General features: G+C 54.5%; 1 protein-coding gene across 3 annotated transcripts in view; it reads left to right on the forward strand.

Moving 5' to 3' along the window:
- SLC6A6 (solute carrier family 6 member 6) overlaps positions 1-24,167 on the forward strand; it is an 86,054-nt gene that overhangs the window by 38,629 nt on the left and 23,258 nt on the right. For all 3 annotated transcript variants that reach the window (XM_072720211.1, XM_072720213.1, XM_072720212.1), the window contains 4 exons: positions 4,041-4,283; positions 6,008-6,142; positions 7,432-7,666; positions 17,525-17,657. In XM_072720211.1, the coding sequence (XP_072576312.1) occupies positions 4,055-4,283; positions 6,008-6,142; positions 7,432-7,666; positions 17,525-17,657 (732 nt within the window). In that variant the 5' untranslated portion in view covers positions 4,041-4,054. The remainder of the gene's footprint in view (positions 1-4,040; positions 4,284-6,007; positions 6,143-7,431; positions 7,667-17,524; positions 17,658-24,167) is intronic.

Raw genomic sequence — 24,167 nt, forward strand, 5'->3', positions numbered from 1 at the left:
CAGGTGATCTGCAAGTTGGTCCTCAGGCACAGCAAGTTCTGGCCATGACCTCTGGAACAGAGAGACAAGGAGAATTTCAACTGGGCTAGGAGGGAGCCTAATCGCTTGTCACTGTAATAACCAAAGAGGAAGCTCTTAAAATGGGGAATTATGTATCACGGTCGCTACAAAATAGCCCTGGGCCTGGCGCCAAGGAAAACAGCTCTTAGCGGCTGCCTTCAGGCAGCAGGCTGCTGGAACGCCTGGGGGGCCGGGGCGGGGGTGGGGGGTGGGGTGGGGCTTGCTCCTAAGTGCTTACTGCACGGTGGGGTGGCAGGTGGGAATTAGTGGGCTTCATCTTGAGCCTGTGGAGAGGCGTGGAAGTACTCCAGGGAAGGTGGTGTCTGAGATTAGGCTGGGCTGGCAGAGGGGTAGGGTTCAGGCACATTACGGTTACTGTCACTGCCAGCTGTATGACCTCAGGAGTGTCGCTTGGCCTCCCTAGGCCTTGCAGATCTCACCCTGAGTAAGACACCCCAAGGTCAAGGTGCACCTGATGATTACGGCAGGAGTAGCAGTAATACAGCAGCTCTTATTTAAGGAGTATTTGCTACTTGTCAAATACTGTTCTGAATACTTTCCATGCATCCTCGCCCCCTCCCCATTCAGTCCTCACATCATCCCTATGAGGTGGGCATGATTATCCTCATCTTACAGATGAGACACTAAAGACCAGAGAGGTTGAGTAACTTGCCTGCAGACACCCAGCCAGGAAGTGGCTGTCAGCTGCTAGACCAGGGCTCACTGTCTAGTTCCTACAGGTGACATGCTGCCACCAGAGGGCTTGGAGCAGCTGTGCAGGCAGCCTGAGCCTGAGTGGGATGAACGAAAGCAGTTCTGTGGAGCCAGTGTCCCAAGGAGAAGGGAAAATGGGGTGACAGGGCCTAGCTTGTGGTGAGAGGTTTGTGTTTTCTTCTGGGAGTGATGATGGAAGGCTGGGGTGGGGGGCACATACTGGTCTGATTACGCTCTAGACGTTGCCCTCAGCCGCTGTCAAGAATGTTTTGCGGGGGCGTATGGGGTAGCAGCAGGGAGACCTGGAAGGAGGCTGCTGTGGTGGTTGCCACGGCGACGGAGAGATGTGGGTGGATGCCAGGAATGTACAGGAGGCAGGAGCCAAGGGGCTTTCTGCAGTGGGCTTATACAGGCGCGGGGCTGGTCAGACACCCCAGAGGGGCTTGGAATAAGGGGGGGATGCCCGCACCTGGATCTGGTCTCCAGAGCTGTGAGTGAATCTGGGTGAGGCCATGCACCATGATCTGGCAGGAGGGGGCCAGAGGATGGCTGCCAGCCGTGTGCTCCTGAAGGGTACGTGGGCTTGTATTTGTGGCAGCCATGGACGGACAGGTGACGTGACCGAGGAACACATCCCTGGATACACGGGATGGGGAACGGGGAGACTCCTGCAATGCCAGATGCATGACCAGCTCCAGTTCTGCCCCGTTCAGGTCCCACCCTACATCCTGGCTCAGCCTCGGGTGTTGGGGAGACTGGGTCCTGAGTGGGGAGCAGGCTGGAGGTCTCGCCTCGTGGGAGACCAGCTCCCAGAGCAGAGGGTCTCCGGGAACTTACTGCCACCCCCATCCACGAGCTGCTGCGGGGTCCTTTGAGAGCCAGCCTGGCCAGTGGGTTTCGGGGCTCAGAGGGCAGAGCCAGGACTCTCAGGGTAGCCTCAGGGAAGCAGTGCCCTACTGGGGACAACTTTTGCTATTCTCAGCTGCCTGTGTGAGCAGAGGCGGGCCACCTCCCCCCTCCTCCTGGCTGACCTTGTGAAGGGCCTTGCAGCCCAAGATCCAAGCAAGAGCCTGAAAGGGCGGAACCGACCCTCTTGGTGAGGAGGTTCAGGGGTCATTCCCTGAAAAACATCTTCACTAGGAGGGACTTAAGCCGCACATCCTCCAATTATGCTCCCATCCAGCCGGCCCACAATGGGCCGCTCAGATAACCATCGGGGGCTGCACAAATTAATGCTGGAACAATGCTGGCCGCTGGGGCTATTTTTACAGTAGCCATACGCCTGGCCGAACCCCCACGTCGCCTCGAGGGAGCAGGGCAAAGAAAGGCTGTGCGGATGCCGCCGCCAGTCTGCGCTCCAGGAGACAGAGGAAGGGCTCAGCGAGCGCCTGGCGGCTCCAGGAAGCCTTTTCTTGGTCTGCTCATGGCTAGATAGCAAAACAATCGGGGTCCCCCACCCCGAGCCAGGGAGAGGAAGGAGGCGTGGGGGAAATGGGGATTCTGTTGTGCTTTTCTGCCTCTGCTCCTCAGAGCAAGGCCCCGGTGGGCCCAGCTGCTGGGGCCAGGCCAGCGCATCCTCTGTGTGCACACCCCAGGGCCGCCGGCAGCCCCCACCTCGGCCTGCCCAGACCACCACCTTCCACCATGCAGGGCGCAGAGGCTGAGACATCGCTGGTGTTACAGAGTTGGGGACGGAGCTGGGGTTTATATTGAGCAGCAGTGGCTTGTAGACCCCACCCTGGGGACCATCTATGCATCAGTTCTCCTCCTGCAGTCCAGGTTCTGGGCATGGCGGTGGATGAGACAGATCCCTGTCCCCCATGGAGCCTCTGTTTTTGTCGAGGGGGAGACTGTTCACAAGGAAGCAAGGACTTGAACAAGACATTGTCAGGTAGTGCTAAGCACTCAGATGAAGCCGACTCAAACCCCCCACTGGATATGTCCCGTGAGCCAGGTGGCAGGCAGGCCCAGATGTGCCCGGGAGATGGGGACACACTGGGTCCAGCTGACGGTTCCCTCAAGGAGTGTGAACCCAGGGTGTCTCAACGCCCTTCATGTGTCTTGAGGAAACCTAGAAAACTCCACTTTTCTCTGTTACTTCACTGCTGGCCACCAGTTTGGATCATAAAGACAAGCGGTGCCCCAGGCTGTTTGGCTATGAGTTGGTCACTTTTGCTTTCCAGCTTTTTGTTCTGCAGATAAAACTGAGGCTCAGAGATGGGTAGAGTAGGCCCACTAGCTCTGACACCCCCAGCTCAGCTGTCTTCCACGGCCCCGCGCCATGTGGGGGTCAACCCTCAAAGTCTCCCTTCTCCCCCTGGGCTGGGATTCAGGGTGCCCTTGCCCTCAGGACCGAGGTGGGAATGCGGGTGGTTAGGACTCAGGGATCTGAGAGGTAGAGGAAGATGTTCTGGCCTGGCTGGTGGCAGCCTTCCTCTAAGGTGGGGACCAAGCAGGGGTGGGCTAAGGGTGATCCTGAACAGCTCCTGGCAACTTGGAGGTGTGACCTCCTCTGGGGCCTTCCATTACTGAACCCAACAGGGAGTCACAGGGAGAGGGCAAGGGAGCCTGGATGGTACAGGGGTTAGAGCAAGCCAGAGGGTGGACAGGGGGGATGGACAAATGGAGATTCACTGACATTCCTCCATAATCCTCACAGTGCAAATCCCTATGCTTTATGCTGCAGAGATGTGACTGGTAAATGACTTGCAAATATATTTCATAAGCCTCCATTTTCCATACTCTGATGGAAACCTTTTCAAATATTGTTTCTGTTCCAGCCTGAAACCCCATTCCTTATTCGTTGATATTGACCCATTCTTTCAAAGCTCAGAATGAACACCTCCTGTGGCCAGGCACTGTGCTGAGCCTTGAAAGAAATGAGAGCCATTGTTTTCTTAGAATTGCCCGGAGTGTGTCACATATCGTAGAGATGATGCCAGGGTTGGGGTAGCCTCATGCTTCTCTGCAGGGGCAGAATGAGGTGTGACATTTGGAGCTGACAGACGTGGGCTCCCATGCCTCTGTTCAGCATGTGGCTGGGAAATGGAGCCCATCAGTTCCCGAATCTTGAGGTCGCTGATCCCCTAGAGGGGCCCGAATCACTCAGGATATTGTCAGAGCAGTGGACAGACGGGATGCAGACCCCTCACCACAGGCCTGGGCTGGTCGGAGCTAGCCCATGGGTGAGAAGAGAGATGTGCCAAGGATGCACAGCAGGCCATCCCTTACTGAGTGCACGTGGGCTTCTGTTTTGTCCCCCGCAGAAAGTGAGGAGGACATGGCCACCAAGGAGAAGTTGCAGTGTCTGAAAGACTTTCACAAAGACATCCTGAAGCCATCCCCAGGGAAGAGCCCAGGCACCCGGCCTGAAGATGAGGCCGAGGGGAAGCCCCCTCAGAGGGAGAAGTGGTCCAGCAAGATCGACTTTGTGCTCTCTGTGGCTGGTGGCTTTGTCGGCTTGGGCAACGTCTGGCGGTTCCCGTACCTCTGCTACAAAAATGGTGGAGGTAAGTGTGGGCAGGGGAGCGAGTGGTCATGGAGGAGAGGGAGGGGCCAGCCCGTGGGGGCCTCTTTGTACCCCGCTTTCCCAGCCCCCCCGCCCCCCGGACCTCCGCCCGCCCACCCCAGCCCAGCTCACTTCAGAGGCAAGAACTGAACGTGACCGAGAGTCCAGTGATACCCTGCCAGGGTCTTACTGTGCAACCTCGGGCAGGTTCCCGACTCCCTCTGACTCTCTGGTCTGTCCCCTCGGAAGAGAGGCAGTGAGGCCAGGCCCTGGGTCCCAGGCCTCAGGCATTCACACGTCCCCTTCACAAACCCCGCCCCGTCCATGTGCCTTTGCTCTGGCTTTTTCTAACTTAATCCAAAGGTCCTTCAAAAACAGGCTTTGTGTCCCCTCATAAATGGAAAACCATTATCACTGGCCATGATTAGAAAGGTATCCAGGAGAAAAAAAAAATACAGTGAAGCTATTTTTAGTTCTCCCATCTTAATTTAAAACTTTGCTCCCGTTGTATGTAATTGCCATATAACATGTGCCAGTTTAAGGTGTACAATGTGAGGAGTTGATACGTGTGTACATGGCTAAATGATCACTATGCTATTACCTTCCATCACCTCCCATAGTTATAACTGTTTTTCTTGTGATGAGGATTTCAGGTTTACCCTCCCAGCAGTTTTCAAGTATGTAGAACAACACTTTGACTATAGTCACCGTGCTGTACACCATGTCCCCAGAATTTACACCTTGAAGTTTGTATCTTTTGACCGACCACTTTCAAAGACCATTTTTTAAAATGTAAAGTCCCTGTCTGACTGATTAGTTGGCTGGTTTGGGTTTTTTGGTTTCGGTGGGGCTTTTTTGTTTTGTTTTGCTTTTGGCTTTTGTGGGTGTTTTTTATTTTTACCTGCTGAAGGCTCTGAGCTAGAATCCTCTCCTGTTGGAGGTATTGAAGTCGGGTAGCACATGACAGAGACATTCTCTCTGGTTCAGGAGAGGGCTTGAAGAGCCTCAGGCAGGGGCTCAGCACTCGGGACAGCCGCAGTCAGAGGCTTGTATGGCAGCAGATGGCATGCCGCTGCCGCCCAAGTTCAGAGAACCACCTTTTGGGAAATTCTGCCTTAGAGCCTGGTTTCTTAACCTTTTGTAGGTCTCAGGCGCCTTTGGGACTCTGATGAGTGCCCTAGACGCTCCCCAGAACAAAGCATACCCATAGACCCAAGTTGCCCACAGTTTCAAAGGGTTTATGGACCCACTGAAGCCATTAGTGGACACAGGTAGGAACCCTCACCCCGGCTCTTTGCCCTCACTTCTCCCCTGGCTCCCACCCCCAGCCAATGCCCACCTCTTGCTTCTTATCACCATACCCTTCCTTGCTAGTTCTTAGCTGCCTGCCCTGAGCAGGCCTTGGGAAGTTCGGGGTGAGGGCTTCAATGAGGTCGTATTTGAGATGGATGGATGTGGGGAAGGCAGGCAGGTAGTTGGCACAGCTTTAGCAAAGGCTCAGAGCTGATAAAAGGTGGATTTGGAGGAGGTGAGAAGGCCCACTGGAAAGGATGTCAGCTGGACAGCTGGGCAAGGCCTGGAGAATTTTCACCCAGGCCCAGGAGTTTGGCCTTTATCTGTCCTGTCCCTCACTCATTCTCTTTGATCTCATTGGTCAGGAGGGCTTGGGAGCGGCCCCCGTGACAGCCACAGCCTGACCCTCACCCCACTCTGCTCTCTCTGCAGGTGCATTTCTCATACCATATTTTATTTTCCTGTTTGGCGGCGGCCTGCCTGTGTTTTTCCTAGAGGTAATCATAGGCCAGTACACCTCTGAAGGAGGCATCACCTGCTGGGAAAAGATCTGCCCCTTGTTCTCCGGTGAGTATGAGACAAAGGTCACCTGGGGCCCAGTGTTCATCAGCTCAGCAAATTTTTATTGAGCACCTGCTATTTGCCAGGTACATCGGATCCTCACACCAGTCCGCTTGGCACTGGGCCTGACACAAGGTAGCGGTTGGTACATTATTCTGTGTTGCTGCTGCCCACACTAGCTGCTCAGTACGTCCTGGCTGTTCTCACCTCTCTGGGTCATTGAAGGATTGATGAGCTAGCAGCTGCCCAGCAATGTAGTGCAGAAGATGAACACTCAAATTCAGGAGTCTGTATTGTTTCAAGTCCCACTTCCTCCTCTTGTTCAAACTCATGTGACTTGGGATAGTCACTTAATCTCTTTGTGCCTCAGTCTCCTTATCTATAAAATGGAAATAGTGTGCTTGCTTCATAGGGTCGCTAGGAGAACAAAATGACATAGCTTTGTAAAAGTGCTTTTTTTAAAAAATATTTATTCGTAGAGACAGAGACGAGGGGCGGGGGAGAGGCAGAGACACAGGCAGAAGGAGAAGCAGGCACCATGCAGAGAGCCTGACGTGGGACTCAATCCAGGGTCTCCAGGATCATGCCCTGGGCTGCAGGCGGCACCAAACCGCTGCGCCACCAGGGCTGCCCACTGTAAAAGTGCTTTGTATACATAGTAAGCTCAGATTAATGGTAGCTTTATTATTATTGTAACATTTAGTCCTGTGCCTGATACCTAGTTGGCACCCATAAAATCATCCCTGTTATGACTATAGTTGGCAGAGACGGGAGGATGTGTGGGTCTCTTCATTCATTCATCTATATAAATCTGTGCATCCATCCCATAAACTTTGTTCCATTTGTCAAAAGTTAGACCAGCCATCCATCTTTCCAGCAACCCATCTACTCATTCCTCCATCCAGTCATCTACCTAACCTTCCAACCAACCACCATCTGTACATCTATCAACAAATTGGATATCCATCCATCAGTTCAACATCCATCCATCCAACTGTCTTCCAAACCAACCATCCATCCATCCATCCATCCATCCATCCATCCATCCATCCATCTACTCATCTATCCATCTAGCCATCCATTCATTGAGCTATCCCTTCTCTATATATTCTTCCATTCATCCAGCTTATCACACCATCCATTATTTTCACTTGTCCATTCATCCTACAAATCTTTGCTGGTCCTTGTTGAAGGGCACCTTCTGGCCCCAGGCCTAGGGATAGTGGGGTTGACGATGTGGCCATGGTGGACCCGGCCTCCCTTCTGATGCTCATCTTGCTTGCCCACACCCACAGGCATCGGCTATGCCTCCATCGTGATCGTGTCCCTCCTGAATATATACTATGTCATCATCCTGGCCTGGGCCACCTACTACCTGTTCCAGTCCTTCCAATCGGAGCTGCCCTGGGCACACTGCAACCACAGCTGGAATACGCCTCAGTGTATGGAAGACACGATGCGCAAGAACAAAAGCCTGTGGATCACCCTCAGCACCAAGAACTTCACTTCTCCTGTCACCGAGTTCTGGGAGTAAGGCTGGCCTCACTGAAGGAAGGAAGGAGGGAGGGCCTGGGTGGGGGCAGAGAGGACAGCCTACTCCCTCATCTCCCCAGGGATGTGGGAGTCACAATCTCGGGGTGGGTGGTGGGCGGCAGGAGGGTGCAGATTTGGAGATAAATCCATGCCTTTGGTCTCAGACAGGCCTGGAACCGAATCCCAGTTCTGCCATTTTACTGGCTGTTTGACCTTCAGCAAGTCACTGCCCCTTTCTGAGCCTCAGTTTCTTTAACTGTCAGATGAGGGGAATGAATCGTTACTACACCCATACGCAGGTATATGTACTTCTGTTGTCTGAAAATGATATAGTTTTCTTAATGTATTTTAGACAAAATATAGTTAGCACATCAAACCTGTTATTGTACAGAGAAAAATGCGTATACGAAGCTGAAGTAGTTACTCAAGTGACCAGGTGAGTCAATAGAGTGAAAAATATGCGTTAGTTAGCTTTTGCTGTGTAACAATCACCCCTAGACTTGGTGTCTTTTTTGACAACCTCCATTTCTCTGGCTTGTGGTTCTGCTGATGGGCAGTTTGGGCTGAACTTAGCTGGGCAGTTCTTCCGGTGTTTGCCAGGCTCCCTCACGGGTAGGTCGGCTGTAAGACATCAGGATAGCTCTTCTGGGGGTTAGCTGGCTATTGGCTGGGGTGCCAGGGGCAACTGGTCCACATGGGCCCATTACCCAGCAGGCCATCCCAGGCTTGTTCGCGGGCGACCCAGCATTCCACAAACTATGAAGGGGAGAGCCCCCTTGCGGGAGTTCTTTTCAGTTCTCTGTTTGCATCATTTCCATTAATGTCCCATCAGCCAAAGGAAGCCACAGACTCAAGAGGTGAGGAGAAAGGCTCTCTATCTTTAGGAGAGAGGTGGAGAACTGTGGCCATTTCCACAGTTTACCACCACGTAGTCAGTGGCTACAGGAATATAGACATAGAACAGACATCAGGAAGGTGGCATGTGGAAACCTGAAGTGTGGGTGACTCTTAGCTGATATACAGGGGAGTCCTTTGAACACGGTGCTTGGAGGCCAATCACAAAAGCGCTTATGCATTACTTTCTCTGCTCTTCATGAGCTACTAAACTTGGGAACCTGTGTGACCCCATGATCCTGGAGATAACTGGAGGCAGAGAGCCAGGGGCAGGAGACTGTTTTAAGGTCCCTCATCATCATGAGACAGTACTCCTCTTTGTATTAGCTTTGCCGTTTCTGAAGGTCTTCCCACGTCTTAGAACCAGGAACAAACCCACAGGACAGAGGGTGGACTGCTGGCTGGTCCCAGCCATGCTTGAGGGTCGGGACCAGGAAATCCTAGGCAGGCAAGGGTCACTCAAGGGGGGGGTCCCTGTCCCTATCTTGACATGCGAGCCTTTGGTCTATACTCATGAGTCCTGAGGCCTCCTTGGACAGGGGCTCTTTGTGTGTACATATTTTCCACTTGCAGACAAAGAGTGCATTACAAGCACATTCATCACCCCCTCTATGCCACACCCTCTGGAGAGCTGAGTTTTCAGACAAAGAAATGTGGGCACTTCATTCTTCTCACTTGAATGGGGCCTGAAGCCACAGCCCTGTCTGTTCTAGGCTGTTCCTGGCACAGCCTGACCACCCACCCTTCCCAGGGCACTGGCACTCAACCAGCCACTTGGGCTCCTGTTGGGACCTTGCTGCCTCAGGCATATGGATTGGTTGCCTGGGCTTGACCCTTCGAGTCTGTCCTTTGTAGCTTGGGCAGGCTTTGCCCCTCTGGGCCCCAAATATCCTCACCTGTACTTGAGGGGATCATGGCACTGCCCTCCTAGGGTTGTGGAGCTGCCCTAACTGAATGAGACTATGTATGGCCAGCCCTGAGAAGCTGCTTGAGAAATGTGTGGCCTTATTATTTATTTAGTGCTCTCAAAGTGGGTAAAGCTGCCCTCTGGGGGCATTTGGAACTCAAGTGATCTGACCGTCAGAAGGAGGGCCCACCCTGGCCCCCACCATCGCAGAGGGGCTGTCCTTTTTGCTCCTCTCTGCTCTCATAGGCCTGAGGGCTCTTGGGAAGGAGCCCCTGTGAACCATGAGGTCCTCAGGGGGTCCCGTTTTCTCCCATGCCTTTTCTCCTGCCTGTTCCCTGCACTCAGCCCTCCTAAGGGGTCTCGGGGCTCCTTGCCTTGCAGAATCCCCATTCTGAGTGCCCAAGCTGCCCTCCCTGGCCTGGGAGCCTTGAACACAGATTTATCTTTGGAAATCAGGCAGCCTGGGCCCACAGGATCCAGATGGACTTGCTTATTAGCCCACAGGGCGCTGGCCGCCTGCCTGGGGCTCACCTCCCAGTCCAGCCTTTGGGTCCTAGCAGAGCTTGGTGAGCCCACCTGGACATCCACAAATAACGCGCCCTCTTTCTGGAACCCTGGGAGGACTGGGGTCTACAGAGCAGGTGCCTGGAATGCAGACTTAGTTGAGAAGACCAGGCCTGCCCCCTGCACGAGCAGAGGCAGAGGCCTGCGAGTCAGGCGGGGGCCTCCAATGCAGTGCAGCTCTGGGCCAGCCTACGGGGAAGAAGGGCCCAGTTCCCAGTCCCTGGCCTTCAAGAGCCTTCCATTCTCCTGCATATGCAAGAGGGGAAAGGAAAGAGAGCTACTGTGGAGTAGCTGGCTCCCGTGAATGTCATGCCAGGGACTTGCCTCTCTTATTTGTATTTCATCTTCGTGGAATCCCTTCAAGTAGGGAAATACATAGGAATCCACCCAAACTCCTGCCTGCCTTGAATCTCCCATCCAGGTCGCAGGTGCTCTAGACTCTCCCAGAGTATGACCACTGTCCCCACTTGGCACTCCCCCACCTCCCACCCTCCGTGGGACCCCCATCATCACTCTCCTGGACCACAGCCCTGAACTTTCCTCCCTCCACCTTACTTTGCAGCTTTGCAGTCAACTGTGAATCCACGCATGACATTTTTCAGCTCAGAATCCTCTCGTGGCTTTTCCTGTACTATGATCTCACTCAGCCAGAGAGGATTAGGTGAGAGTGTTTCAACACGATGAGTGCTCACCGAATGCTGATTCTTCTTACTGATTCCATGCCTGCATCCACTTGACAGTGTAGCCTGGAGCAGCAAGTGAACGACCCCTCTCTGGCCTGAGTTTCCTCATCTGCAAATGGAAGGGCCGTATGAGTTGGGTTTTGAGGCATGGATAGGAGCTCACTAGGCTGAACCGGAGAGAGAAAAGACATTCTGGATAGAAGGAACAGCCCGTGCAAAGGCATGGCATTCTGAACACACAAGTGTTTGGGAATAGTAAGTCATGAGTCTGGCCCAGAACGTAGGACACATGGGGCCAGGGGAAGGTTTGAAGCCTTGAATGTTAGCCTGGTAAGTTGGAGCTTTGTTCACAAAGGTCAAAGGAGGAGGAACCATGGAAGGTATACAAGAAGGAGAGTGACATGGGTAAATGTCTTTTTTGGATACCACTCAAGGAACACACTAGTGGGAGAGAGACTAGGACATACATTAAGTACCAACTGTATGGAGGGCCTCAGAGAGTTTAGCCATCAGTGTGTCTGAGTTCCCTTTGGGGTGAAACGGCTTATATGGTTTCCCCTGAAAGTAGCTAGCAGCCCTATAATTGGCTAGCTCTGGGGTTTCCTTTCGGAGAGGCTCACTGGGACATTACTGAGGTGTCACTGACCAGTAGCAGGTTGGGCTGCAGAGCCGTGCGGATACTCTCAGAAGGCTGGTCTCCATGCCCCTCGAACCAAAGCCCAGGCCCAGCCCCAGCCGTAGTTTCTCTCTGCTTCTCTTACCTGCAGCAGACCTGTGGATCCTTGATGTAGAACAATGCCTGTTGGGTGTTTGGGAGCTCCCTGGGAATCAAGATAATAAGGCATCTTGATAGCAAGACTGCCTCTGGCCCCAGGCGGGGAAGGAATTTACTGATCACCCCTGCTCGCCCTCTCCCTCTCTCGTTTTACTAGAGGAGAGAGTTGGGAGCATGGGTGATGCTCCAGGTCCCTTAGAGCAGGGAGACTGACTGCCTCTGGACTCTGCGTTTCCCAGCTGCGTGACCTTAGGATGGTCATCTCACCTCTCTAAACTTTGAGGATAGCACGGTCCCAACACCTCATAGTCTGGCTCGATTTAAAGGGCGAAGACAAGTGATGTGCTAAGGACAGGGCCTCCAATCATGGCTCCTTGGGTATGACACTGAGGACCAGAGAGGTTAAGTGACTTGCCCGAGGTTACACAAGCAGCTAGATACAACAGAGCTCCCAGCCCTAACCTCCCGACACCAGATGCCACCTCCGATGTCTGTGTCCACGGTCACTGATAACATCATGCCGTGTGTGTGTGTGTGTGTGTGTGTGTGTGTGTGTGTGTGTGTGAGAGAGAGAGAGAGAGACAGAGACAGAGACAGAGACAGAGACACCCCACTCTCAGGTCGCGCGAGGTCTTCCCTCGGCATGGAGCCTCCCTGGCCCCCCATGCCCACCCCATCTGCAATGCTAAAGCACCACTGTCAGCAGGAGCTGGTGAGATGTCCTCATCCAGACCCCCTTGGAAGCCACCGGGGCCTCTGAGACAGTGATTTCACGCCGGCTTGATAATTTGACTCTGAGTGGCTCTGTGATGGAAAACAGAGCTTCTGCCCCCGCTTAACCTCATCCTGCTCGTCCCTGCTCTGGGGTCCTCGCTCCGTCCCCAGGGTCCTGCTTCACCTCAGCCCTGGAAGACAGGCGGGGCCAGATCTGGCCAAATGCCCTCCATCAGGCCGGAGCCATGCCTTCCTCCCTGGTTCCTCCCAAGCCCCCCGGGAGCCCAGCACGTATCATTAGACTTTATTAGAATCAAAGAAATGAGTCATATTTGCAAACAAGCGGTGCTCAGCCAATCTTCCCCTGCAGCTGTCGGAAGGAGGAGGCGGTGGAGAAAGCCTTGTGTGGCCCCATGCTCAGGGCGGACGGGCTCTTTTATAATTGTTGCCTCCGCCAGTCTCCAGGGAAGAGCCATGGCCAATAAATGGCTGGCCGGCAGTCAAAAGGAAACGATTTGGCCCACTCGGAGGACGTATTTACATCTCTGAGTGCCGGCTGGACGGCAGCAGGGCGGCCGACTCACAACAGACGTCCAGGCGATTCTTTTTTGGATCCCACCCTGGAATGAATCATTACTATTCTTGGACAAGAATGCAGCTCACCTCTGGGTCTCCTCCCTCTGTATGAGCGATGCAGGGGAGCCTGGGATTCTGAGGGTCCTCGTGAAGGGCAGCGTAGGACCTAGCACACAGATGGCTGGTCCCCAGGGCAGCACCAGGAAAAGGGATCCAGGCCCAGGGTTGATTTTCATCTGGGTGGTTTCAGGTGAATTCTGAGTCTCAGTTTCCCCATCCACCAAATGGGTCTCATCAATTTACTCAGTTACTGTCTGTTGAACACCTACTATGTGCTGGGCACTGTTCTGGATCTAGCAGCGATCAGACATAGGCCCTGCCCCCATGGAGATGCCGTTCTAGTAAGACAGACAGATGTTAAACGGGTAACACAAATATAATTGTCACATAAAAGCGATGATAAATGATGAAAAATAAAAGCAGGGCCGGGGAGGGAGAGTGACCGGGGATGCTTTTTTCATAGGATAGTCAGAAGAGGCTGCCCCAGTGAAGTAGCCTTTGAGCGGAGACCTGAAATGCTGCAGGGAGGGGGTTGGCATGTCATATAACAAGTGACTGAGGAAACAACCAGTTTCAAGGTCCTGAGGCAGGAATGTGCTGTTTATTCAGAGAAAATCTCAGAAGACCACTGTCTAAAGGGACCGTATGGGGATGAGGTTCAGGGTACATAAACTTGTCCTGGACATGCCCCGTTTATATACCTATGTCTCAGTGTCCTTATTAATCGTTCTGAATGATGAGAGTATTTGGTCACCTTATTCAGGGAGGCCACAGGGATGGGGCAGGTTAGGAGGGCCTTGTGAGGTAGGTAGGTGGGAGCCATGGGAGGATGTGCAACAGAGGAGGGGTGTGACCCGCCTCGGGTCTGGGCAGATTCTCTCTTGATGAGAACAGACTTAGGGGAGGGTGACCGTGGAGGCAGGAAGACAAGTGGGGAAGCCACTAAAAAAGCTCTGGGAAGCCATGGGGGGGGGGGTCCAGATACGAGTAGTGGCAGTGCTGGGGACATGTGGCTGGATTTGGAGTCACGTGCAGCCTCCTGGGGTGGTTGGGAGACCGCTGAGGGGCAGTGCACCATGGTTGTCCCTCTGGGGCACAGCACTCTGTAGTTTGCTGAGCCCTCTCATGCACCACAGCGGGAACACCCATCGGATCCCTGCCTGCTGCTCTGTGGCTGAGGCCATGGGAGCCCCACATGGGAGGGACTTGTGGAGGGTCCTTTGCACTGGGTCCCTTCAGAAAAAAAAAAAAAAAAAGATTCAGATGGCCGCACACGCTCTCCGGCCTCCACGGCTACCCAAAGATATCTTTGGAAAGGATGCCGGTCACTTTGGCCCTGGGCCCACGTCGTCAGGCTCTGTTTTGACAACCCCTGATGGATGAGACACATTCATTCCATTCCTAGAACGTCTGCATGGCCCATTACAAACATTTTCAAGAATTTTAAATAATTTTTATAAAGGTGCTATTAAAAACGTTGAGTCATTCATCTAAAAACATCAAACATTCAAAGAGAAAAACACTCAAGTAGGGAAAATGATACCTAATGCCAAGGAGCTCCCCTCCCCCGCGTCCCCACCACCAGGTCCCCCTCCCCACGGGCAGCCGCTGCAACCGGCGTCTTGTATGTCCTGCCAAAAATAGTCTGTGCGCACTCAAGCACAAATGTACATCCACCCCCTTCCCTTTTTAACACAATGAGGAGCATGCCACAAGCCACTGTTCACCTTGCTTTGTTCACTTATTTTATCTCCAGGATATCGTCCCTTATCTGCACGCAGGGAGCTTTCCCGTGCCTCGGGGGGCCGCGGAGTGTTCCACTGCGTGTCCTCTCGGGGCCTGCTGGGCCCCGTTGGTGGCCGTTTGGGCAGTTTCCAGTCTTTCGCTCCTACCGACAGCGCCGTGGTCAGCAGCCGGGGGTACCCCCCCCCACCCTGGTCAGCTGCCCACGCGACAGTAGGCCCGGGAGTGGACGTGGCTGGGCCACAGGGAACATGCCTCCCCGCGTCACCGGAGGTGCCGTGAGCTCTGACACGGAGACCGTGGCCGGCACGGGAGGCTCGGTTTCCCTGCCGTCTGTCGCGGGCGCCGCCAGTTTGCCCAGCACAGGAGTAGGAGGAGGCCGAAGGGGCGTCGGTGACACGGCCGGGCTTGGTGTGGCCAGATTCGGAGCCCTGGAGTTTCAGGCTTCTCGGCCCACTCGCCCTGAGGAGGAGAGAAAGGCTGGGCACCTGCTCAGCATGGGCAGCGCCTGCGGTGGGCCTGCCCCCGAGCTCCTGGTCCCCGCGGTCTGCGGGCCGGCTGGACAGGCTTTCCACCCGAAGGTGACGTGCGGTGCCAGCCGATGGCCCGGAGGACCCGCAGGGAGCAGTGGGCTGTGCGGGGAGCGGCCGGAGAGGCTCTCTGGAAGCACGAGGACGGGGCGCAGGCCGCCAAGGTGTGGCGGTGGAAGGGCGCTCTCTCCCCCCGACGCTGCCCATTCACCGGGAAGCCTTGGGCCGCTGCCCGGGTGCCCTGGGCCTTCACTGAAGGTGCCGAGCTCTGCAGGCTGCACGGGGAAGGGCTTTTTGTTCTAAAGCAGCTGCAGCCGCCAGACCCACGTGCTTGGCAGGGCCCCAGCCGGGATGCGGCTGGCGGACAGCCTGCCTCCTGGGGATGCCCCCTGCTTGAGGCTCCAGGGGACCCTGACCCATAGGGGGACTGGGCAGTATTTTTAAAATTTGGGCTCTATTCTCTATTCTCTCTGTTTATCAGAGGAGCAGACAGCAGGGGAGTGGTGGTGGTGGGGTCCACAGAGCACTGGCTTTTAGAGTCTGACAGGCTAAGGTGCAGGTGGGAACTCTGCCGCCCGTTGGCCACGTGTCTGGGGACGGTTGACTCTTCCAGGCCTCGGTTTTCCCCATCTATAGATGGGGCCAATGACCTCTACTCCGTGGATCAGATGAGATAAACCGGAGAGGACTTGGGGGTGTTCTGAGCACCTGGTGGTCAGAGGTGCCAGAGGGGAGCCCACTGATGTCAGGGCTCTCCCACGAGAGGACAGGAATGCTGCCCTTTCTAAGGTTACCGGAACTATTTCATGAATTGGTTCAGAGTGCCGTGTGGACTTGCCGGTCACCTCAACTGAGTGAGTCCTTGGTTCATTCACTCCACGGGTATTTCTTGAAGCCCCGCTTATGTGCCATGTGCTGTTCTGGTGCTGGGAGCACAGCCCTGGCCCAAAGAAAGGCCTCACTTGGATGCCAATTGAGATAGGCATCTTGGGTTTTATTCAAGGTCCTCATGTTGAAGCTTCTCTGGAAAAAAAAGGAAAAGCAATGCAGCGTCCTGGTGCTTCATTCCGAGACCCAGAGCCCTGACCATGGGAAACCTCCCACCAACTGGCTGGGAGCTAGGGAATTATCTGGAAGGCATTCCTGGGCGGCAGCCTGAGGACAGGAGCTGTTGTTTGTGTTTTATAGAAGAGGAAACCAGGGCACAAAGTCACACTCCCTCTCTGCTGCCTCTTGGGCTTGTGTATGGCCTTGAAACCAGGAGCTGACTTTGGTTAGAAGGATTCCCAGCTTTTCCCAGGGCAGCACAAGCGCCCTTGCTCCCATGGTCAGCAGCTGGGGGATTTTGGGGACAGGGGACCCTGCTCGAGTGCTGTGCCTGGTGTGCCGCCCTTGGTCACTGCTGCATTATCAGAGCTCTGGGACAATGGGGACCGTTTCTTGGCATGGAGTTTTGTGGCTTCTGGCTGCCAGCACCCTGTGCTGCCCCACCCTGACTTCAGATGACTTCACATGCCCCTCAGGGATGTGTCTGAGTAGGTGCTCATATGCGATTCTGCACGTCAGCGAGGTTCTTGGACTCCAAAGACCCAGCCTCTAGGCAGGGGTGGTGGGTGCCCTGCGCTGATTAGATTAGCCTTCAAACTGTCTACCTGCCTCCTCCTGTGAGACCTTCACAACCCTGCAGAGAGTTTGCTCGGAGCTGCTCTGGGCATCTCAAGGCCAGAATGGAAACAACTGCTAAGGTTTACTCCCTATTGGCTGCACCCCAGATCCTGTGGTTGGTACTTTGTGCGGGTTTTCTCTTGACAGCGATCCCGTAAATAGGTGGGTAGGAACTGTGCAGCCACATACAGAAGAACAAACACTTTGCCCTCTTGAGGCTTACATTTTAGTGGAAATCCAGATAAGAAATGGAGGTGAAGAGAATCAAAGAAGGATGGGACAGAGAGTGTTGGGGAGTTATTCCCATTTCACAAATGAAGAGACTCAGGTCCTGGAGGTTAGGTAACATAGTGGAGCCAAGTTTGAATCTGGTGTTTGGCCCACAGTGGGTGCTGAAGAAGGGTCCACTGAGAATCAATCACATGGGAATTAGTGCCCATTTCACAGATGAGGAAACTGAGGCTTGGGGGTATACTAAACTTGCGCGAGGCCAGGCTGGGTTAAACCCAGATTCACCTGACGGAGGGGTCTGAATCTATCCCCTTGTTGACTTCTCCACAACCCTGTGACCTAGGCGGGCACTGCTTTGGTGATCCATGGGGATTCCAGGCCTTGGAGAAGCGAGGGGGCTTGTGGAAACACAGCACTTGAGCCAGGGTTTCAACCCCAGCCCGTTGGAGCCCTGGCCTCAGCTCTCTGCCCCGGGGCTGGCCCAACTGACCATGTGGCTCTGTTTGCTTGAAGGCGCAACGTGCTGAGCTTGTCTTCTGGAATTGACGACCCTGGCTCCTTGAAGTGGGACCTTGCTCTCTGCCTCCTCCTTGTCTGGCTGGTCTGCTTCTTCTGCATCTGGAAGGGTGTCAAGTCCACGGGGAAGGTGAGTTGTGCTTCTGACCCTCCCCTGCCTCATGGGAGAAATCTCCTCTTAGCCCCCCAGGCCCTCCTGCTTGAAACCGGCTCAGACCGAAGACCGGTATATGCTGAAAGAAAATAAGGCCGTGCTTTGTGGCATTTGCCCACTTCATGGGGCAAATAACTCCTACCATGTCTGATTTCAAGTTACCGATGGTTTAACAACTAGCCAACAAAATTCCTGAAAATCAAATGGTGGGTTCTCTGGAGCCTGCACAGGCTCCCATACACCACTGGTTCCCATTTGAAGGTGTTTGGTGGTGGTGCAGATGTTAGTCGATAACAAACACTGGCTTTGCTAAGTTAGCTGGTAGCAAGGTGAGCTGGTAGCAAGGTGAGCTGGCAACTTATTGTTAGTTACCAGCTATTCGCCAACTACACAGACCCTTGCTTTGCAAAGCGTGCCCCGATTGGCAGCATCAGCATCCCCTGTAAACTTGTTAGAAATAGGGATCCATGGGCTTGCCCCACACCTGCACAGCCAGAACCCGCATTTGAACGGTATCCCCACATTGAGGTTTGAGAAACACAGACTTGGGAGCTTTGCTAAGTCAGATGAGCTGAATTATCTGACAGCTAACGCTTCCGCTGGAAGCTAAGACGTTAGTTATTAAGGAAAGCTTTCGCTGAATATTAAGTCATTTGCTCATAACCAGGATGTTAGTTGTTAACCAAAATGTTAGGCATCACTGAAATATTTGTGGCTGATTTAATATGTTACACGGTAACTAGGATGTTAGCTATTAACAAAGATGGTGGCTGATTGGTAAAATGTCAGCTTATAATTGAGGTTTTAGGAATAACTGGTATATTTCTAATAATGAAAATGAGAGCCGGTAACTAATGCATTACTTATTTTTTTTATTTTTTTTTTAATTTATTTATGATAGTCACACAGAGAGGGAGAGAGAGAGGCAGAGACACAGGCAGAGGGAGAAGCAGGCTCCATGCACCGGGAGCCTGATGTGGGATTCGATCCTGGGTCTCCAGGATCGCGCCCTGGGCCAAAGGCAGGCGCTAAACCACTGCGCCACCCAGGGATCCCTAACGCATTACTTATTAAGTTAGAGCTGGACAGTTACCCGGCAACCAAGACACTGACTGGTGTCACGGTCATCATGATGACAAGTCTGTGGGGAGGGCTCCGTGGTGATCAGAGGTGTGAGCCTGCATCCAAGGTTCTACACTGTATCTCGGGGAGGTGTTGGATCCGCCTTTACGTGCCTCCTCCTCCCATCTGTCATTTCCCTTACATCGTGATAGGGGGGACATCTCTAAGGTCTAACAGCCTCCAAAGGTCAAAAGAGCACGTTGAGGTGGCATCTGAGGTGCGGCGATAGGCAGTGAGTGAAGTCGCTCAGAGAAAGGCCTCTGCTGCCTTGGAATTTACAGTAAGGACCGCCTTCTACCGGGATGAAGAGCCCCTTAAGTGAGATCCTGGATCTGAACAGATCCCAGCATTTACTTCAGGGCAAGATCTGGGTCCCCAGAATGGCAGAGGCAGAATGGGGATGACTCTGGGGGATCCTGCACCGCCTCTGCCCTCTGCCCATTTCTGCAGTCAGAGCCACCCAGCGATCCTAAAACCCAGTCTGGGAAGGAAGCTTCAGAGAGCTGGGCACCGCCTGGCCACATTGTCCCACCAGGACAGGCAGGGAGCGGCCCTGGAGCCTTGGTGCTCATTCACCGATGTTGCCCCAGCGCCCTCCTCTGTGTCGTGTGCAGACAGACGGTTTCCTCACTGCCTTTCTGCCAAGGATGAGAGAGCCGCGCTGGGAAAGGTTAAGTGATTTGTTCAAGGGCTGTCCCTCACCTTCAAGCCCCTGGTGTCCTCTTCTACAGAACGGCCAGAGGTGAGGGTTCAAACGAGTGTGTTATGCACCCCGCACAATGCTTGGCACAGACAGTGCAGTAAACAGCAGTCCTGTCTACACCATGCCTCCATTTCCCCTTATGGCAGTGAGTTTATCAGGAAGTTTCTAGGGAGCACTCGTCCCCAGCAGTGCTGGAGGCAGGATCATTTCCTGACGCTCTTATACATTTCGAGCCTCTGCTATCCGCCAGGTACTGTTGTAGGAATAGGGCTGGGGGGATGCGCAGGAGGCAACAAAACAGACAGAAATCTCTGTGGCCCGGGGGCTCACAGATTTGTTGTCTGTGACAAGGTGGATGTGTAAAATATATTGGATTTAGATGGTGACTTGAGTCTGGTGACTGAAGAATACTGTGGTGGAGGGGAACAGGTGTTGGGACACACATATTTTGGGGGACACACCTTTAAATTGGGGTGGCCAGGCGGGCTCACCAAGAAGGGTGGCTTTGGGGCACAGAGCTGAAGGAAGTGATGGGTAAGCCATGTGGATATCTGGAGGAGGAAAATTTCCAGGGAGAACAGCCAATGCAAAGGTCCTGAGGTATGTTTGACACAGACCCATGGGGGAGCCCCCAGTCTGAGAGAGGAAGCTGATGTTTCCCAGAAACAGTCGGCAACATTTGAGATACAATGGAAGGGGCAGGAGGATAGAATCAAAGCGAAAAGTAGAGAGTACCAGGCTACAACTGTGGCCAGTTGAAGACGTGACTTGACGGAGGTCCCCCTACCCTACCCCGCCCCTGGAGACAATCTCCTCCTCACGCTCCAGAGGGGCAGGCATGGCTCCCAGAACAATAGCAGAGCCTGGGCCAGCCCAAAGAAGCCAAGACAAACACAGTGAGGCTCTGTGGACTTCCTTGAGCTCCATGGCCTGCCTGCCTGCCCGCCCGCCGCCAGCCGTGGCTTCCAGCCCTGGCCACAGACCAGGTTCACAGCTGCCATGGAGGCTGGGCCCCCGGGCAGCAGGATGGACCTCATCCTGGCCCTGGCCCTGCTTCAGTGGCTGACACTAGTCCAGCAGGGGGTGGATGGATGGAGGGCATGGGCGGCTCAGGACCCAAGTTCAAATCACTTTGCCTCTCTGGACCTCAGTTCCCTTTTTTGTAATTGTCAGCATTCCAAGGGTCTGACCCTTGGCCCTGGATATGCAGGGACTTCGTTCATTTGACAGATAGTGACCATGGTGGCAAATGCCGTGTAGCACAGGCACAGTGGGCACCATTCTGTGTTGTGGGCTATAGCTCGTTCAGTCATCCTTGTGTTCTGAGGTGTCGGTGGCCAAGCTGGGATTTGAACCTGGGCAGTCCCGCTCCCAGCCTCGGGGCCCTGCATCCTTCCACCTCCTCATACTCACCTGCTGCCCGCCCTCCCCCTAGGCCAACCTGACAGTAGGCCATGAGGCTGGCATGTCCTTGCTCACAGCGCATGAGGTCTAGGAAGGTGACAGAAGTCCAGACCCTCAGGGTGCTGTGGACCCAGAGGGCAGCAGGGTCATGGACAGGAGCCGGGACGCATCCTGAGGCTGGCTGTACCCTTCCATCGCGACCTCTTCTGTCCTGCACTGGAAAGCCAAGCAGGGGTGGAGGGGACAGAGTCAGACCCGGTTTGGGGTCTCACTTTTGCTCATAGGCAGCATGACTTTGGGAACATCCCCTTCCCTCTCTGAGCCTTGGTCTCCCCTATGTGAAATGAGTTGGTTATGCAACCCCCCCGCCCCCCACACACAGGGGTGGTGTGAAGATGATGCTGGGCACAGATCCACGGCCCCACCTCGAGAAGCTTCCATCTCTGGGCCCAGTGACCCCTGCTGCCCAGGCCTTTACCCCAAAAGGAAGTCCAGGGTGGCAGCGGCAGGGGTGGTGGTGGCAGGAGATGAGCCCATCTCCCTTCTGCCTTGTGGGCCACTCTCTGCCCGCTCTCCCTAGGGGAATGAGGAAGAGTTGTCCTTGCAAGTTTCCAGGGCAGTTGGGCCACAGGGCTTTTGGGTCAAGGGCTCAGAGGAACCACAGAGGCTTGCCAGCAAGAGTGGAAAAATACCATGTCCCGTGGCAAGGCCTGCTGGGCCACCACCAGAGGCCCACTGGCGGCGGCTGGCACCAGCCTCTCCTGTGACGATCCCGGGGGAGTCACGGAAAAGTTGAGAGAATGGCTCTCAGGGGCCTGCCCTCAGAGCAGCACATTCTGCAAAACAAGGGTGGCTTTTCAAAGAGGCAGATGAGGTGGCGTGACCAGGTGGGGCTGTCCTATTCTGGATCGGGGGAGGATCAGCAATAACACGCACACACACACACACAAAAGATGAGACTCCGAAGCCAGCTGGCCGACCGCATCAAATCCCACTCTGCCACCTATCAGCACTGTGACCCCGGGCATCTGATGTCACCTCTCTGGGCCTGTTTTTTCATCTAGAAAGTGCAGGTGATACGTGTCTCTACCTCTTTAGGGTGTCTTGAGGATTAAAAATGCATGAATACACAGAAAGCTCTTAGCATAGTGCCTGGCACACAGTAAGTGCTACCTAAGTGCTTGTTAAACAGATTTAATACTGTTTAAAAACAAGGGAAGCCACCCCCATCCCGGGGTGGTTTCCTGTGTCCCTGACACAAAGCCCTCTGGCCAGAGCTGGGTTGCCCAGCCCATTGGGGCCCAACTGGCTTTGAAGTGGCCGCCCTCTGGGGACAGCCTGCTGTCAGGGACATTGTTCACCCGCCTCAGGGTGTGGTCCAGGCAGGGCCCAGAGGTGAGAACCAGTTGGGGGGGGGGGGGGAGCCTGTCTGCAGGAAGGGAGGAGCGGCTGTGGGGGCATGCTGCTTTTTCTTTCCTTCACCCCTTCTGGGGCTTCCTGACCTGCCCCCACCCTCCACATAGGCCTCTTCTTGTCCTTGGGAGATTGGGAGAGTTCTCTGCCTCAGGAGAAGAAAATGGGGGTGGCTAGAGAAACTGAGGCCCAGATGGAGAAAAGGCGGTGGGGGGTGGGGGAGGCAGCAGCAGGCAGGAGGAGGGCCAGCCCTTTGGCGTAATGGGATCGCCAGGAGAATACTCATTGCTGTTTCTTGAGGGTGGCGAGTGAGGTAAGCACCCTTATTTTCCTCCTCCTATGGATGGAAGCTGAGGCCAAGCCCCCCAGCTGGGAGGTAGCAGAGGGTAGGTTCCAAACTCCAGCCTGGGTGACCCCTAGCTGGCCCTCCCTGCCACCCCATCCCTCCCACTGGAGCGATGGAGCTGGGTGGAGCTTCCAAGCTCATCTGGCCTGAGCCTCTCACTTCCCAGGTGGGGAAATGAAGCCCAGAGAGGGCCCGTAACTTGCTCAAGGTCTCCCAGCAAGCCAGTCATAGAGCTTGAATTCCGGTCCAGCCATACTGTGGTCGTTGGAAGAAACTGCTAGAAACTGTTGAAGAAACTGCTAGACGCAGAGGGGCTTTTTATTGCTCTGCCGTTGTCCTCTGGAGGCAGGCTCTGAGGCACCTACGGGCTGTGTGACCTGTGGGCAGGCAGCAGACTCTCCGGGCTTCGGGTTCCTCACCTTTAAGATGAGGATCGTAACGCAGCCTGCCTCAAAGGGTCAGGGCAGGACTAAGCATAGAAGTTACTGCACTGGGAATAGTGCCCAGCATACAGTAAGCACTCAATAAATGCTGGTTGGTGGTACTGGCTGAGGGCAGCTGAGCCAGGCAGACCCTGAGAGCTTACATCTTGCCCTTTTCCAAAGGCCCTTCCTAGTTGTTTCTGTCCAGGAATTGTGCTCCAGCTAGGTTCCTGTGCCAGAGAGGTGGGGTTCAGACCCTCCATCGATGTCTGATGCCTGCCCAGGCCCCAGAAGTGCCCTGCAGTAAGCTGGCACTGCCCCCACCTCCCAGCACCACGGACACATTCATCCTGTTCTCTGGATGTCCGTTTCCTGACCTGTAAAATGGGTACATTGGCCGTGTAGTCGTTCCTTTCTGGTCCCCTGGGCTCCAAGGCCCTGATGAGGGAATCAACAGCTCTGCGACCCAGGCTTAGCATTCTAGGTGGTTAACAGGAACTTTCTGTATGTGCTGCCATGGCCAAGTAAAATACCTCATGCCTTTGCTCAGAGCAAGGTGGTCTTAAGCTTCCAGGGCCCTGGGTGTAGATGACCTCAGCAAGTCTTCGAGCTCTGCTGAGCTTCCGTTCCTCCTGTCTCAACACCGTGGCCAGCATGCCCATCTGCGGGATGTGGTGAGCATCGAGTGGGCTTGTGCCTGGGGAGTCCTCGATCATCCAGTGCCCTGTCGGAAATACCAGGATCTCACCGTCCATCCAGAACTGTGCACCTTTGAGCTCCTCCCAGGCAAGAACCCTGCCTGGAAACGCCTCACGTTGAAGGCAAAGATAGGGGAAAATCCATCCAAGAGAACTGAGGGCACAGGATGTTTGGGGACCAGCGCTTTGGGGACAGGAGAGGAAATTAGGGCAGACCTTTGGTGATGGAACAGCCAGCCTGGCTCATCTCTGGTCTCCACCTCCAATTGACCTTGGGCTGCCTGGGATGTGCCGTGTGATCCAGGGAAGGCTGCGGGCCTCCCACAGCCCCAAGGAAGTGGGGGGCCTTCCCTGTCTCCTGGCCAAGGGACTTTCAGA

This window comes from Vulpes vulpes, chromosome 9, assembly GCF_048418805.1.
Source record: "Vulpes vulpes isolate BD-2025 chromosome 9, VulVul3, whole genome shotgun sequence".
NCBI classification, from domain to species: domain Eukaryota; kingdom Metazoa; phylum Chordata; class Mammalia; order Carnivora; family Canidae; genus Vulpes; species Vulpes vulpes.